This window comes from Oncorhynchus nerka, linkage group LG28, assembly GCF_034236695.1.
Source record: "Oncorhynchus nerka isolate Pitt River linkage group LG28, Oner_Uvic_2.0, whole genome shotgun sequence".
Classification (NCBI taxonomy): Eukaryota; Metazoa; Chordata; class Actinopteri; order Salmoniformes; family Salmonidae; genus Oncorhynchus; species Oncorhynchus nerka.
In genome coordinates, this window is record NC_088423.1 from 73240860 (window position 1) to 73259366 (window position 18507).

Genomic DNA, 18507 nt, shown 5'->3' on the forward strand with positions numbered 1-18507 from the left:
ATATTTAATTAGCCAGCTCATTACTAACTTGCAGCTACAGTGTTGCCTCCTTCGACCCTTTCCATAAACGTAAACATGTCAACCTTTGTGATTGGCGTTGACAATATGCCACTTTTTACAGTTTTTCGTGACTTTCCTGGTACCAAGAGCTAATATTGTTTACTATAAATTGTCGGACACATCTTCATGACATTAAGCAGCAAGTTATCGCTGCCTTTTTCGTTGTGGTGGTCAGGTCTGGAACGGTCAAAATGGGTGATTATTCACAACCCGGGTGCTGCAAGAAACCTCGCGGTTGGTAACTAAACACTAGCGAGCTGGGCCACTGAGGTATATATGGGCTGGACTTGTGCAAGGTTTCCGTATCCTCATTAGTGCACGCACTCTAGCCAATTTGGGTAATTTCGGGAAAACAGAATAGTATGTAGCTAGTACGCTTGCCCGCGTTATAACGAAGTTAGTTTATGGGAGAAAGTGCAGGCGTGCACAACTGGCTAACTGGGTTGAAAACCGCAATCATTGTTTTTTTGCATGTCTCAACATGTACTTCAAATCCATGGCGGTATAAATGGCTATGGTAATAATAACACAGCCTGCCCTGCACCTTAGCATATTTTCATACATAATAATGACCTGCATGTTGTATCAGTACATGCCTGCAAAATATTATTCGGCAACATTCAACATTAAATCACTTCACATATCTCTAGGTAAAGATTTTTGCACTCATTCCTCAGTCAGCTTCCAGAATTATATACTCAATTTGCACACTGAATAATATGGTGATTTTACTTTTATGCACGTTTCACCTGTTGTCTTATCCTTTGGTTTCATATAGAAACTCCCTACATGAATTATGAAGTATCACCAGGAACCATAATATGTTAATAGATGTGGTTTGCTTTTTGCACTTGAACTGTTGTTGACCGATGTTTCAGATAATCATACTTGAATGTTCATTGTCTAACTTGATATCACCATATTATGTGGTGCACAATCATTCAGAACCGACTTGTGATTTGTCTTGGTTGCAATATTGTGTAAATGGTTTTAGGTTATATATAGTGGCATGTCAGGAACTGAAGCACACAGACTGTTTTGTTTGTCTGTCAAATTACAACATTGGGAAAGTCATGACTGGCACTTTTTTATAAACTTTTCTAATCTTAATGGACATCATATGAAAAATATTGAACAACTTGGGTAACATGTAACCATAGCCTAGTCACAAATTGCAAAATGCCACCATTAACATAGGCTTATGTTAATCATCGGAAAATACACTACAGTATATTTGTTGATTCTCTGCACAGTAATCTGCTGTAAGGCCAGTGTCCCCCAGTGCTACCACTAAACCAGTGGGAAGGAATGTGGTTCTGGATGACATTGATCCATCCATGGGATATCACTTCCCTATTTTGATGGGTATAAGTTCCATCATCAAAACATTGACTTGATGTTTTATGGTCAACATCAGACATTGTTATGGAATAGTGCAAATACATTTAAAACATGGAAATAATTGTTTTGCTTCTTCCTTTTTTATTACAGGGGAAGTGTTGGAACTCCCTTTATGAGATGACAACTAATGTAGTAGCATTTTGAAATACCATGGAAGATTTTGTAATGGCCATTTCCATGTTATAGGACTCACGAGCACCAACATGTGAAGTTCATAGGAGCACATCAAATGAAGGTTGACTCTATATATTTTTAATTAAGGCATATAGCTTTTTAAAAACAGATTTCCACCCTTAAATTTAGGAATAAGCAAAGCCTTTGATTTCAGGTCAAACAAAGGGGTCTTAGAAAACAACATGTTTTTAAATTATTATTTTTAACCTTTATTTAACTAGGCAAGTCAGTAAAGAACAAATTCTTATTAACAATGATGGCCTACCCAGGCCAAACCCTCCCCTAACCTGGACGTCTGCCAGAAGTCTTAAAAGCTATTAGAATAACATTAAAACACTATTGTTGCAGTTAAGACCCTTGACAACTAATATCAACATTTTGTATTTAATTTTGCTGAAATGATTTGCCTTCTGTTAAGTTGAAGAAATATTGCCTAGTGACTTGTCATTCTTTTACAACAAAAAAATGCACATTTAAAATGTCATTCTGTTATGAAATCTGTAACAGAATGACTGAAAAATCAATAACAGAATTACTGCAATTGAATTGGATAAAATGGGAAATGATAGTAGTCACAAACCACAGTTGGGTCACCTGCTACTGTCCTTCCTTCCACTGACATACTGTTATATTCAGCTCATAATTGTGAAAAGTCTAGACAACCCCTCTTTCTTTCACTCTCTCTCTCAGTCAATGTCATCTCTCCTGGCTCTTACTGACACCTACCTAATAAGCCCCTCTGTTTCCATTTACTGTAACCAGCGTCCTCAACCACTGAGCACCGGATGTGCATAAATGTTGAAAAGTAGTTGAATTTTAGACATGTTTCACAAGTTTAGACAGCACATTGCAGTACATACAGTAAAGAAATGTAGAGTCGATATCAATACAAAACAGCACTGTACAGGGATAAAGCACACTAGAGTACAGTGTAATGTACTGAACGCTACTCTACTGTACTTTACTGTGCTCTACTATGATGTCAAAACTTGAGAGACTTATATGATTGGTTCACATATGGTCTGGTCCGTACCAACCAAATGTGGTCTTGTTTGGGGGGAGCATATTGGCTATTATTCTAATGTGTAAAATAATACCCAAACATGCAAAGGAGGATAGTGCATTTTTATACCTTTTTTGTGTACCTGTTCAAGATACATCGCAATGAATAGATCATATATCCATAATTATTAGGGATGTGCATCTTTCCCTTTCAAGACGAGTCTATGTATCTAGATACTTTTGTGTATGTGGTAGAGGTCGAACGATTATGATTTTCAACGCCAATACCGATTTATTGGAGGACCAAAAAAAGCCGATACCGATTAATCAGCCGATTTTTAGTTTATTTTTTATTATTATTATTATTTTATTTATTTTTTATTTATTTGTTTGTTTATTTTCAAAAATGAAAGAAAGCTAACATTTAAGTTCCTTGCTCAGAACATGTGAACATATGAAAGCTGGTGGTTCCTTTTAACATGAGTCTTCAATATTTTTTAACCATTATTTAACTAGGCAAGTCAGTTAAAAACAAATTCTTATTTTCAATGACGGCCTAGGAACAGTGGGTTAACTGCCTGTTCAGGGGTAGAACGACAGATTTGTACCTTGTAAGCTCGGGGATTTGAACTTGCACGAAAGTGCTTTTTGAATGAATGCTTACGAGCCTGCTGGTTCCTACCATCACTCAGTCAGACTGCTCTATCAAATCATAGACTTAATTATAACATAATAACACACACAAATACGAGCCTTAGGTCATTAATATGGTTGAATCCGGAAACTATCATTTCGAAAACAAAACGTTTATTCTTTCAGTGAAATACGTAACCGTTCTGTATTTTATCTAACGGATGGCATCCCTAAGTCTAAATATTGCTGTTACATTGCACAACCTTCAATGTCATGTCATAATTACGTATAATTCTGGCAAATTGGTTCGCAATGAGCCAGGTGGCCCAAACTGTTGCATATACCCTGACTCTGCGTGCAATGAACGCAAGAGAAGTAACACAATTTCACCTGGTTAATATCGCCTGCTAACCTTTTCTTTTAGCTAAATATGCAGGTTTAAAAATATATACTTCTGTGTATTGATTTTAAGAAAGGCATTGATGTATATGGTTAGGTACACGTTGGAGCAACGACAGTCCTTTTTCGCGAATGGGCACCGCATCGATTATATGCAACGCAGGACACACTAGATAAACTAGTAATATCATCAACCATGTGTAGTTATAACTAGTGCTTATGATTGATTGATTGTTTTTCATAAGATAAGTTTAATGCTAGTTAGCAATTTACCTTGGCTTCTTACTGCATTCACGAAACAGGCAGGTGGTTCGAGCGTTGGACTAGTTAACCGTAAGGTTGCAAGATTGAATCCCTGAGCTGACAAGGTAAAAAATCTGTCGTTCTGCCCCTGAACAAGGCAGTTAACCAACCGTTCCTAGGCCATCATTGAAAATAAGAATGTGTTTTTAACTGACTTACCTCGTTAAATAAAGTTGTAAAAAATATTTTTAAAAATCGGCGTCCAAAAATACAGATTTCCGATTGTTATGAAAACTTGAAATCGGCCCTAATTAAATCGGCCATTCCGATCAATCGTCGACCTCTAGTTTTTGGAGAACTTGGTCACAGTTTTCTACCGTCATTTGTCACAAAACTTCACATCTGCACTGTTCTTCAAGTAAATGTGTTTTTGTAACATTGTCAGTGGAAATTGTTGAACATTGTCCTTGTGCATAGAGTTGTATGGTTTGTTTAACTTTGCAATCAATGGTTTTTCTTTGGCATGCATATTAAGGTGAAGATTCTGTCTCGGCATCATTCTGTTACCATAGAATTGCCCTAATGTTAACCTACAGATTTGAGTCCTGAATGGTGCCCATTACACTTGACTGGGTGAGTACAGCCTGAGTGATAGATGATACCTATGATCTACATTTGGAGAGCTGGCACAGAAGTAAATGCTGCCTCCCATGGAAAAGATCTGTCCTTGGCTTGGTTCTGGTGGCGCTGCACTGCCCTTTGGAAAGTTATGATGAGAGCTTTGCATGTCTCTCGAGTCAGTGGGAGACTGAGAATTGATTTGGCAGTTTTTATACTGAACAAAAATATAAACGCAACATGTAAAGTGTTGGTCATGCCTCTTGAGTGGCACGATGCATTGCAGTGCTAGCTGTGCTACTAGAGATTCTGGGTTTGAGTCCAAACTCTGTCGCAGCCGGCCGCGACCTGGAGACCCATGGGGCAGCGCACAATTAGCCGAGTGTCGTCCAGGTTAGTTGGAGGGTTCGGCCACCAGGGATGTCCTTGTCCCATCGTGCACTAGCAACTCCTGTGGCGGGCCCGGGCGCAGCACACGCTGACACGGTCGCCAGGTGTATGGCATTTCCTCCAACTCATTGGTGTGCCTGGCTTCCGGGTTAAGTGGGTATTGTGTGAAGAAGCAGTGTAGCTTGGTTGGGTTGTATTTCGGAGGACGCATGACTCTCGACCTTTGCCTCTACCGAGTCCGTACGGGAGTTGAAGCGATGAGACAAGACTGTAACTACCACTTGGATACCACAGAATTGGGGAGAAAAAGGGCAAAACATTTTTTTTTTAAGATCCCAGAAATGTTCCATACACACACAGCTTTGTTTCTCTGAAATATTGTGCACAAATGTATATCCCAGTTAGTGAGTATTTCTCCTTTGCCAAGATAATCCATCCATCTGACATGTGTGGTATATCAAGAAGCTGATTAAACAGCTTGATCTTTATACTGGTGCACCTTGTGCTGGGGACAAAAAAAGGCCACTCAAAAATATGCAGTTTTGTCACAAAACCCAAAACTCAAAAGTTTTGAGGGAGTGTGCAATTGGCATGGTGGCTTCAGGAATGTCCTCCAGAGCTGTTGCCAGAGAATGTAATAATAATTTCTCTAGCATAAGCCGCCTCCAACTTTGTTTTAGAGAATTTTGCAGTATGTCCAACTGGCCTCACAACCGCGGACCACATGTATGGTATCGTGTGGGCGAGCAGTTGCTGATGTCAATGTTGTGAACAGAATGCCCCATGGTGGAGTTATGGTATGGAAGGCATAAGCTACAGACATCGAACACCAATTGCATTTTATCTATGACAATTGGAATGCATTGAGATACCGTGACGATAGCTAGAGCTGCTTGCTTTTTCATGACTCTTGTCTCCTTTTCGGACAGAAATACAAAATCTTAGGAGAAAGAGTGAGATTTGAATTTGTGAATTTTTCCTTGTGAACCAGCTGAGTGGGTTGTCTGAGTAAGATACAGTACATTGGATTAAAATTTAGGCAAATAAGGTTGCAATACATTAGTTCAATCTACCCTTTAAAGGACTTTATTTTAAGAATGTGAAATGTCAGAAAAATAGTAGCGATTTATTTAAGCTTTTATTTCTTTCATCGCATTCCCAGTAGGTCAGAAGTTTACATACACTCAATTAGTATTTGGTAGTATTGCCTTTAAATTGTTTAACCTGGGTCAAATGTTTCAGGTAGCCTTCCACAATAAGTTGGGTGAATTTTGACCCATTCCTCCTGACAGAGCTGGTGTAACTGAGTCAGGTTTGTAAGCCTCCTTGTTCACACACGCTTTTTCAGTTCTGCCCACAAATTTTCTATAGGATTGAGGTCAGGGCTTTGTGATGGCCACTACAATAGCTTGACTTTGTTGTCCTTAAGCCATTTTGACACAACTTTGGAAGTATGCTTGGGGTCATTGTCCATTTGGAAGACCCATTTGCGACCAAGCTTTAACTTCCTGCCTGATGTCTTGTGATGTTGCTTCAAAATATCTACATAACTATCCTCCCTCATGATGCCATCTATTTTGTGAAGTGCACCAGTCCCTCCTGCAGCAAAGCACCCTGGGGAACATGATGCTGCCACCCCCGTGCTGCACGGTTGGGATGGTGTTCTTCGGCTTGCAAGACTCCCCCTCTTTCCTCCAAACATAACGAAGGTCATTATGGCCAAACAGTTATATTTTTGTTTCATCAAACCAGAGGATATTTTTCCCAAAAGTACAATCTTTGTCACCATGTGCAGTTGCAAACCGTAGTCTGGCTTTTTTATGGCGGTTTTGGAGCAGTGGCTTCTTCCTTGCTGAGCGGGCTTTCAGGTTATGTCGATATAGGACTCGTTTTACTGTCGATATAGATACTTTTGTACCTGCTTCCTCCAGCATCTTCACAAGGTCCTTTGCTGTTGTTCTGGGATTGATTTTCACTTTTCGCACCAAAGTACGTTCATCTCTAGGAGACAGAACGCGTCTCCTTCCTGAGCGGTATGACGGCTGCGTGGTCTAATGGTGTTTATACTTGCTTACTATTGTTTGTACAGATGAACGTGGTACCTTCAGGCGTTGGAAATTGCTCCCAAGGATGAACCAGACTTGTGGAGGTCCACAATTATTTGTCTGAGGTCTTGGCTGATTTCTTTTGATTTTCCCATGATGTCAAGCAAAGAGGCACTGAGTTTGAAGGTAGGCCTTGAAATACATCCACAGGTACACCTCTAATTGACTCAAATGATGTCAATTAGCCTATCAGAAGCTTCTAAAGCCATGACATTTTCTGGAATTTTCCAAGCTGTATAAAGGCATAGTCAACTTAGCGTATGTAAACTTCTGACCCACTGGAATTGTGATACAGTGAAATAATATTTCTGTAAACAATTGTTGGAAAAATTACTTGTCATGCACGAAGTAATGTCCTAACCGGCTTGCCAAAACTATAGTTTGTTAACAAGATATGTGTTGAGTGGTTGAAAAACAAGTTAATGACTCCAACCTAAATGTATGTAAACTGCCGACATCAACTGTATGGATGATTTATAAAGCCAGGCACATTTAACAGTTAGGCTATTGATTATAGACCTAATTAGGTTGGTTTGCTCTCTACTCACTTTTCTTTAGACAATTAGGTAAGTGCTGTTTTTTCATATCTTATCTCCACTGCTGCCTCTGCCGCATTGTTTTCAACACCAATATACTGGTTAATTTAGCTATTATGCACATAGCAAAATGGTCTAAGAAAAGGCGCCAATTCAACAGCGCACTAATATTTCAGAACTGTGGAAAGCGACCGCTATCAAAACGTGGGAGAAAGCGCATTTGATATAAAATAATATTTTTTATTAGCGTTGCACCGCTGTCCTTAACCATATACAATTTCAGTAACACATGTCTTAGAGTGATGGACTGTTATGGCCTGCGCAATGGATTAGTCCACTCAGACACGCGCAAATCGAACAGTTGTCTTGTACACCATGTTTTTAGTGTTCGTCACTGCTCGACTAAAGAAATCTTGGTCGACCAACAGCCTATCGACCAAACAATCGACCAGTCGACTAAATGGGGCCAGCCCTAAATATTGCTGAAGTTAATGTAACAAAATATTGTTTTCTGAAGTCCTTGTTAAAGCAGTTGGGAGACTCGAGTGAAGGGATGTCATGTCTTTGGTGGTAGCTCTATTTAACAGTTGACCTACTGTCTTTAAACCTCTGTGAAAGTTATGTTCGATCTGATTATAGGCCAACTGTAACTCCCAGTTGTAGTAGTGGGCTGTATCTGCTACACACACAATTTGGTGGCTGTTCTGATGGTATGTCAGGCTTCCGTTTAAAAGATTCACCATCACCACTCTAGCGGAAGAATATGAGATCAGAGCGGTTCAGAGAGGCTCGCCGTTGGAGGGTCTCCCCATATTGATAATTCAGAATAGCACATCTTTGGTGCTCCAGCCTTCCCGAGTGTCAGGCTATACTGTCTGCGGTTGCTGAGGTTTAGAGGTGAATGTCAGGCAATCTAATTTCTCCCTGAAGCGGCCATATTGAGGGAGGGTGGCAGACAATGAGCCTCCAGGGCTGCCCCTTCCTGCCAGCTCTGACTGTTTACGTTCAATAGGGGGGAGTACAGGAGGGGCCAGCTGGGGGGTGGGAGAGCCTGCTCTGCTGCTTTTGGAAATCAGGGTGCTTTTCAGGAAAAAACGATACACACAGTCCCTATTAATGGAACATTTTAGTGTTTATTATTTCAAAAGATGTGAATTATTTGAACATGTCAGGTCATATTACCAGTTATCATTTTCTAATGTTGATTTGTGTTTTGACTTGGTTCTTATCTCTCTCAATGTTTCAGAATGATTTATTAAAAGGCTGAAATAAGATCTGGTGTGGTAGATGTAGGCACATTAGTTGATGATCATTGAAGGGTTTCTGAATGGGGTAACTAAGAGTAATTCAATACATGCAGCAGTTAGTTGCTTAGTGCAGAAAGGTTTTTGTGAGACAAAATCCTGCAAATATATACAATCAATCATGTAAATCTCAAGCTGTGGCGGTTGGTGCATGCCACTAAATAAACTAAAATAATTAGATCAGACATGTTGAAGTTTACCTCAGTGACCTGGCGCACCTTGGATATAGATGAATGAGACCAACAGGCAGTGTGAGGGGGTTCATCCCTCAGAGCTGAACTCCTCTACTGCCAGCCCAGGGTTCAACAGGATGTGTTTAGAAACCAAACTTCCTCAGTCTCAACGTACGTACAGTCTCAACGTAGGTACATTGCATGGCAATGAGTCCATGTTTCACATGAAAATCACCAAACTCAGAATTTAGGGACAGGGATGGCTTTTCTAGAGGAATACAAACACACTCCACTCTGATCCACAGGAATGTTATTTTTCGGACTTTTTTTTTTTTAAAGCCGGATGGAATCGGTGCCATTTTTATACTGCAGGTTGATTTACCCCTAAACCCACTTTAATACCAGTCATCAACATTATTGTGTACACTGCCAAGTGAGGTTCTAGTCCAGACTAAGTCATTCTAGATAGAGCTTGTTAGGTCATGCTCAGTCAGGGGCTCTGTGTGACCAGAACTGGGGCATAATTGCTGTAGAACATTTTAAAACTGGAGTGATGTGCAGTAAGGAGCCGGCAGGGAGAATCTAAATCCTGTCTTCCCCTTTCCCAATCCCCTCCCAGCTCCCCACAGCAACAATGACTTAACGAGGCGCTCTCTCGGTACCTGCCTGGCCTTACCTAGAAACAGCTTAATGAGAGGAACCTGGCAGACCTGCTTATTATCAACACTGAGAAATCCTGGCCTCACCTAGTAACAGTCCATTAAAGCTTTACTTTCTCTGTCACAGCTAATAAGTCTCCTGATTCTGATCTGCCCTGAGTAACCTAGTAACAGCCCCTCAGTCTGCCTGACTTTTACTTAACAAATAAGTAAGTCCTAGGTTCTGCCCCTTCATTGTAATAGATGATCAAATAGAAGCAGCCGGCCTCATTATGACCAGTTCATGCATTGATTCTTAGTAGTATGAGAGGCCATTACATGAGAGCCAAGTTACCATCTCTTACTACTATGTTATCCAGGTAAACTGACTTGAATGTGGGCTGAGCCACACAGAGAGGGATTTACCATGTGGTTCAGTTGAATTGTCATGGACCACGCACCTCTTGAGCTGCAGAATGTGTAGGCACACGCATACTGAGTGAGAGAAAGTGTTTTCAATTCTGCATCTCTCAATTAACCTTTTGAGTTGTGTTGTGGTTCACACCAATGTCTAGGCCTTGCCTCACGTGACATTTCTGAAGGCTATGGAGAGGAAATTGGGTCAATTCAGGCTATGGGAGTAGATGTGTGTTGTTTTTGAGTGGGCGGACTCAGCAAGGGGCCACGAGAATCTCTGACTGTAAAAGCATTTAGCAGCCTCTTCGCTCACTTCACTTGTGGGGAACTGTAGCAGGTTGAATGAACGATTGTAACCAACAGTCAGTGAGTCCGTTTTATCTATTTGATCTATTTGTCTGTCTGAGAGAGCTTGTCTGTCTCATATAGGTCCTTTGACTAATATGCTGTGGGATAATTTAGTGATAGGTTGACTTTCCTTTCTGTAGTTCTAGCAGTATATTGCCTTGAGGTCAAGCCAGATTTTACAGTACTTTTTATATGGATAAGGCCTAGATACCGGTTTGTACTGGATTGAAGTCCCCTCAATGACTTTCTGAGGGAGGTGTTATAAATAGGCATTGAGTGCTATAGGACATTTATGTAGTGTCTGTCTCCATTTTTACATATGACAACGTGTTCATAGGATATATTGGTTACGACCAGGGAGAAGCTGGTGGGAGGGTTGTCTCATGCCTTAGGTTACAATGATTTATTAATACATCCGGTGTATGCATGGTGCTCACGTTACACTTGCGTCATACTAATTTGTCTTATGTTTCTCTTTTTTTCAGTAAATCTGTACAGTCAAAGGTGGACAACATTTTGGTGAGTCTTCCTCGTCATAAAGCCTTTAACCACAATGTATGCTCTGTTCATAATTGTTAAACTCCCCCCCCCCCCAATGTTTAAGGTGGGTATTGGACTTGAGTAAGGTCAATTTTAGGTTTCTGAAATGTAATCTCTGTGCTTATCTCACCTCTTCGCCAGTGTCGTGAGACTGTTAGAGGATGAAGAGAAGCAGCATTGCCATCTACTGTCTGTAGTATTTAAACAGGTGGTCCTATGTTTGACTTATTTATACCACACTTGATGTCAGAGCTGAAAGTAGCCCTGTTATGAAACAGCCATTGCTGACCATAAAATACTGCTCAGTCCTGTTGAATGATCTCACTGAAACTCCACTAACCCATTTAATCTTACTTCATGAGTCCTATAGTTATACTACACAGTATTTGGCTCGTAATGGTCTCCAGAAGATGGGATGAAATGATTTACCTCTGTGCTTGGTGTTGTAACCAAACCAGTGGTCATGTCCATTTGTCATCACCTCATCTTTTTAGCCCTTTGTGTTTTTGCTCATAGGTTCTGGCCTTCAACTGAAATTCAGTCAACCACAGTGTGATTGAACATACATTATCATCTAAAACCCACCTTGACATACTTGAACATAACTCAGTCAAACGTTCACACAATCTCCTATTGACATCTGCAGCACATGGCTTACCTGAAAGTTCAAGATGTTTACGTGTGTTCGTGTGAGGATTTGGCCCCATGTACTGTAATTGAGCAAGTATAGAAATATTTTGCCTGTCAATAGAGATGGGTGCTATATAACACTGAGGTGAGATCCAGTGCATTGCCACCAGGTGAGGCAGGAGAATGAGCAGAGGTCAAGGCTACACTCTAGTTACTCTGGGAAACCTGTCAATACTGCAGGCTGGGCTTCAGCTTGTCAGAGGTGTATCTTACCAAGAGGTATGTTGAGGATAGACGGCTAGACCTGTCAAAGCAATCAAATCACCCACCACCACTGCAACATAGTAACCTGCGTTTTGCACTCAGGCTCAGGTCAACGGTTGTTTGTTTTCCTTGACCTGCCTTGCCTCTCCTCCTCCTCAGTGAGAGGGAACCCCAATCCCAGTGGTTAAAGTCCTGTTAAGTTCCGAATCCAGAATCCCTGGAGTCCTAAAGTTTCACACAAATCTCCATGTTCGTGGCAGGTGCCAGAGTTAGCAAAACACGCATGAGCTCCAGTCAGCCTTACGGTGCTAAATGTTGCAATCTCAAACAATACATTGCATCAGCTGCGCTCATTAAAGGTTAATGTCTTCAGTTGTATTCCACAAGGGTCTTGTGTTTTTCAATTCCGACAGACTGTTTTCTTTGCCTCTTAAGGATTTCTAGAGGACATGGGAAAGCACTAGTGTCTAATATTAACTGCTCTCTCTCTCCCTCTGTTTTCATTTACAGACTTTGAATGTGTCAGCGGTGGTGATAAGTAGAACATACATCAATAATGAAACTTGTGTTGATACACTGTGGTTGTTTCCTGCCTCAGACTGTGTCTTATGGAGATGTGAGAGTGGTCTCTGGGGAGAGGTGGCTGTTTTTAGTCTTTCTAAGGAGTAACCCATCTGTGTGTGTGTTGAATCACTAATGCCCAGCCCTCGCTCCACTAGTAATGTCTTAGTACTATTACTAGGCTTCCACCATCAGGGTCTGCATGATGCATCTCTTTCTGGTGTCTGGCCTCATATCGAACTCGTTCTGTTCAGATGTCCTCAGTTATAGTTGCCCTTTGTGTGAATATTAATTCGCTGTAGAGCTTTGGGTTTAGTTGGAAGACTCCGAGGTTAGTGGTTCTTAGAGAGAGAACACAAAGTAGATAATGTACAGTATCAGGCCAATGTAACCAGAGGCTTAACCTGTTAATTACTATTTTTTTCTCCATGTGTGTTATAGTTTCCTCTAATAGCTTTCAGTTTCTCTGAGCCTCAACACAACCAATCAGGTTCCTCTCACGTCTAGTTGACGCCATAGCTCAGTTTTGCCGACACATAGCATAGCTAGTTGTGTAACTGCCATTTATGAACTTGTCTTTCATCCAACAAAAAGCTATAGTGTTGTTGTTGGCGTGAGAATACAACCAGGCTATAATTGTTCTGTTGATGTTGTTGGTACCGAGGAGACTGATATGATTATGGATGGTGGTGGATGGGTATTTAACCTTGGCCGTGTGAAGTTGCAGGGGAGTGTAGACTGTCTGCGGACACTGACTCGTTGAGGATTGTCATCCAAGTGTGGACCCTTGCCCCTGTGAAGGGTGCTGTAGTTTGTAGGGTCTTCAGACCCAGGCCAGTCAAAGTCTAAATGAATTTCAGAGATGTAAGGTCTAAGTGGCTGAAGTTGAATGACTACAGAAGCAGGGCTGGGCAACTATATGGAATTAATTTGAATGTATGTTTTAAGTTATTATGAGCATTTGTCTTTTTGGTCTCGTCTCCTTCGATCCTTCTGTGCGCACCTTCCCACTCAGACACCAAGCCCCTCCCCCTGCCTCACAACAAAGCCGAAAGATCATTTCAACCTCTGACAAGTAGTTTCAACTTGCCTTTTGCATTTGAGGTTTGGTCAATTTCCCCTTCTAACGATAACCTTTTATGTCTCAACTCCCAAAATTTAGAACAGAGCCTACTAAAATGAGTATCAATGAACATAATTGTGGAAAATGAATTCTCCGGTTTTGTTGTGCATGGCATTGTGGTACCACCTACTGCTAGCAGCATTTTAGTACTGTTATGTGCTAGCTGTCTAGTCTGGGTTTAAAAAATGTTCTACAATGTGATTATTTCGCTCACTATCACTTGCGGGATGGGATAAAACTTTCATACTGAACTAATTACCAGCGGTAATGAAGGTAAACCATAGACAACAGTGAGGAATCTTGTACGTCCAAGCAGTGATGACTACTGGTATCCATATACAGAAGTGGGTAGGTTACTTTCTAAGTGTAATCCGTTACTAGTTACCTGTCCCAAACTCCGTAATATGATTACATTCTGTAACTTTTAGATTACTATCCCCTTAAGAGGCATTAGAAGAAGACAAATGTATGTTACAAATTGAACGACATCTATTGCAGGATAAATCAATCTTAATCTTTACGCGGCTGGCCATATATGGATGTTAAATTTTACTTTATGGGTTTGTTATGAATCCCTTTTGGCCCGACAGTCTAGGGGGGGATGGTAATGATACCCTAACATAACTCATGCAAATTATAATTGTGACAAAGTAAAAGTGAGAACGAAATAACCACAACTGAAATCTACCGTCAAACTCAAGGTTTATTTATAAACACACGGTAATGGGGGGAGCAGGGAAAGGGGCTGAGCTGGACCCAAGGAAAGAAACAATAAGTATTCAAAAACACCCCTAAGCTAGACTAGCCTACTTTAACAATAGCTAACTAACTAACCGAAAATACAGTGGCCCGGTCCGCCCAGTTCTAACTAGTGTATTTAACAAAGTCTACCTACGGGTAGTGTATGCCCATGGGCGACTTGTCTTGGTTTCCCCTTTTCCCACCAGCAAACAAACAAACACCATAACCAAAACAATACTCACAGGTGATGAAAAAGTGCTATGGAGGTGCTCAAACAAAAGAGAGGTTAATACACAACGAGAGAGTGAAACACAGAGACCTACAGACATGGCATTTACAGAGAGATTGAGCTCTAGAGCAAACAACTGATGGGGTTTTTAAACCAAGGGAAAGGAACTGTGATTGGGTAGGAAACAGAAGGAGGTGTGTCTTCTGATTGATGATTGATTGTTGACTGATTGGGGAGTGATGATTTTCACCTGTGAGGGGAGAAGGAGAGAAAAGAACACAGGATACACACACACACACACACACAGGATACACACACAGGATACTTGTATCCGTAACAGGGTTGGTTATGTAGGCTTCTTCTAACCCATCGCTTTCTACTACATATAATACGATTAAATTATATCTTTACATTAAAAACAAAAGTCTATCAGAATTCCAGTCATTCCAGTAAATGTTATACCCCTTGATCTTCAAGAATAGGACTTGGAAATATTGAAGTATAGATTAGCCAAATAGTTTTACCTGAGCATCACCGCAAAACTAAGGACTTTTTATTTTATTTTTTATTTCACCTTTATTTAACCAGGTAGGCTAGTTGAGAACAAGTTCTCATTTGCAACTGCGACCTGGCCAAGATAAAGCATAGCAGTGTGAACAGACAACACAGAGTTACACATGGAGTAAACAATTAACAAGTCAATAACACAGTAGAAAAAATGGGCAGTCTATATACAATGTGTGCAAAGGGCATGAGGAGGTAGGCGAATAATACAATTTTGCAGATTAACACTGGAGTGATAAATGATCAGATGGTCATGTACAGGTAGATATATTGGTGTGCAAAAGAGCAGAAAAGTAAATAAATAAAAAAACAGTATAAAAACAGTATGGGAATGAGGTAGGTGAAAATGGGTGGGCTATTTACCAATAGACTATGTACAGCTGCAGCGATCGGTTAGCTGCTCAGATAGCTGATGTTTGAAGTTGGTGAGGGAGATAAAAGTCTCCAACTTCAGCGATTTTTGCAGTTCGTTCCAGTCACAGGCAGCAGAGTACTGGAACGAAAGGCGGCCAAATGAGGTGGCTTTAGGGATGATCAGTGAGATACACCTGCTGGAGCGCGTGCTACGGATGGGTGTTGCCATCGTGACCAGTGAACTGAGATAAGGCGGAGCTTTACCTAGCATGGACTTGTAGATGACCTGGAGCCAGTGGGTCTGGCGACAAATATGTAGCGAGGGCCAGCCGACTAGAGCATACAAGTCGCAGTGGTGGGTGGTATAAGGTGCTTTAGTAACAAAACGGATGGCACTGTGATAGACTGCATCCAGTTTGCTGAGTAGAGTGTTGGAAGCCATTTTGTAGATGACATCGCCGAAGTCGAGGATCGGTAGGATAGTCAGTTTTACTAGGGTAAGCTTGGCGGCGTGAGTGAAGGAGGCGTTGTTGCGGAATAGAAAGCCGACTCTTGATTTGATTTTCGATTGGAGATGTTTGATGTGAGTCTGGAAGGAGAGTTTGCAGTCTAGCCAGACACCTAGGTACTTATAGATGTCCACATATTCAAGGTCGGAACCATCCAGGGTGGTGATGCTAGTCGGGCATGCGGGTGCAGGCAGCGATCGGTTGAAAAGCATGCATTTGGTTTTACTCGCGTTTAAGAGCAGTTGGAGGCCACGGAAGGAGTGTTGTATGGCATTGAAGCTCGATTGGAGGTTAGATAGCACAGTGTCCAATGACGGGCCGAAAGTATATAGAATGGTGTCGTCTGCGTAGAGGTGGATCAGGGAATCGCCCGCAGCAAGAGCAACATCATTGATATATACAGAGAAAAGAGTCGGCCCGAGAATTGAACCCTGTGGCACCCCCATAGAGACTGCCAGAGGACCGGACAGCATGCCCTCCGATTTGACACACTGAACTCTGTCTGCAAAGTAATTGGTGAACCAGGCAAGGCAGTCATCCGAAAAACCGAGGCTATTGAGTCTGCCGATAAGAATATGGTGATTGACAGAGTCGAAAGCCTTGGCGAGGTCGATGAAGACTGCTGCACAGTACTGTCTTTTATCGATGGCGGTTATGATATCGTTTAGTACCTTGAGTGTGGCTGAGGTGCACCCGTGACCGGCTCGAAACCAGATTGCACAGCGGAGAAGGTACGGTGGGATTCGAGATGGTCAGTGACCTGTTTGTTGACTTGGCTTTCAAAGACCTTAGATAGGCAGGGCAGGATGGATATAGGTCTATAACAGTTTGGGTCCAGGGTGTCTCCCCTTTGAAGAGGGGGATGACTGCGGCAGCTTTCAATCCTTGGGGATCTCAGACGATATGAAAGAGAGGTTGAACAGGCTGGTAATAGGGGTTGCGACAATGGCGGCAGATAGTTTCAGAAATAGAGGGTCCAGATTGTCAAGCCCAGCTGATTTGTACGGGTCCAGGTTTTGCAGCTCTTTCAGAACATCTGCTATCTGGATTTGGGTAAAGGAGAACCTGGAGAGGCTTGGGCGAGGAGCTGCGGGGGGGGTGGAGCTGTTGGCCGAGGTTGGAGTAGCCAGGCGGAAGGCATGGCCAGCCGTTGAGAAGTGCTTATTGAAGTTTTCGATAATCATGGATTTATCGGTGGAGACCGTGTTACCTACCTAGCCTCAGTGCAGTGGGCAGCTGGGAGGAGGTGCTCTTGTTCTCCATGGACTTCACAGCATATCACGGGGGCTATTCGATGCTATTGCAGTCCGCCACAGGATGTTTTTGTGCTGGTCGAGGGCAGTCAGGTCTGGAGTGAACCAAGGGCTGTATCTGTTCTTGGTTCTGCATTTTTTGAACGGAGCATGCTTATCTAAAATGGTGAGGAAGTTACTTTTAAAGAATGACCAGGCATCCTCAACTGACGGGATGAGGTCAATGTCCTTCCAGGATACCCGGGCCAGGTCGATTAGAAAGGCCTGCTCACAGAAGTGTTTTAGGGAGCGTTTGACAGTGATGAGGGGTGGTCGTTTGACTGCGGCTCCGTGGCGGATACAGGCAATGAGGCAGTGATCGCTGAGATCCTGGTTGAAGACAGCGGAGGTGTATTTGGAGGGCCAGTTGGTCAGGATGACGTCTATGAGGGTGCCCTTGTTTACAGAGTTAGGGTTGTACCTGGTGGGTTCCTTGATGATTGAGGGCATCTAGCTTAGATTGTAGGACTGCCGGGGTGTTAAGCATATCCCAGTTTAGGTCACCTAACAGAACAAACTCTGAAGCTAGATGGGGGGCGATCAATTCACAAATGGTGTCCAGGGCACAGCTGGGAGCTGAGGGTGGTCGGTAGCAGGTGGCAACAGTGAGAGACTTATTTCTGGAGAGAGTAATTTTCAAAATTAGTAGTGTTAACTGTTTGGGTATGGACCTGGAAAGTATGACATTACTTTGCAGGCTATCTCTGCAGTAGACTGCGACTCCGCCCCCTTTGGCAGTTCTATCTTGACGGAATATGTTATAGTTGGGTATGGAAATCTCTGAATTTTTGGTGGCCTTCCTGAGCCAGGATTCAGACACGGCAAGGACATCAGGGTTAGCAGAGTGTGCTAAAGCAGTGAGTAAAACAAACTTAGGGAGGAGGCTTCTGATGTTGACATGCATAAAACCAAGGCTTTTTCGATCACAGAAGTCAACAAATGAGGGTACCTGGGGACATGCAGGGCCTGGGTTTACCTCCACATCATCCGCGGAACAGAGAAGGAGTAGTATGAGGGTGCGGCTAAAGGCTATCAAAACTGGTCGCCTAGAGCGTTGGGGGCAGAGGATAAGAGGAGCAGGTTTCTGGGCATGGTAGAATATATTCAGGGCATAATGCGCAGACAGGGGTATGGTGGGGTGCGGGTACAGCGGAAGTAAGCCCAGGCACTGGGTGATGATGAGAGAGGTTGTATCTCTGGACATGCTGGTTGTAATGGGTGAGGCCACCGCATGTGTGGGAGGTGGGACAAAGGAGGTA

At 42.3% G+C, this 18507-nt stretch overlaps 1 protein-coding gene across 3 annotated transcripts in view; it reads left to right on the top strand.

The window, feature by feature from the left end:
- rfx7a (regulatory factor X7a) overlaps positions 1 to 18507 on the top strand; it is a 44226-nt gene that overhangs the window by 555 nt on the left and 25164 nt on the right. For all 3 annotated transcript variants that reach the window (XM_029641567.2, XM_029641569.2, XM_029641568.2), the window contains exon 2: positions 10927 to 10960. In XM_029641567.2, the coding sequence (XP_029497427.1) occupies positions 10927 to 10960 (34 nt within the window). The remainder of the gene's footprint in view (positions 1 to 10926; positions 10961 to 18507) is intronic.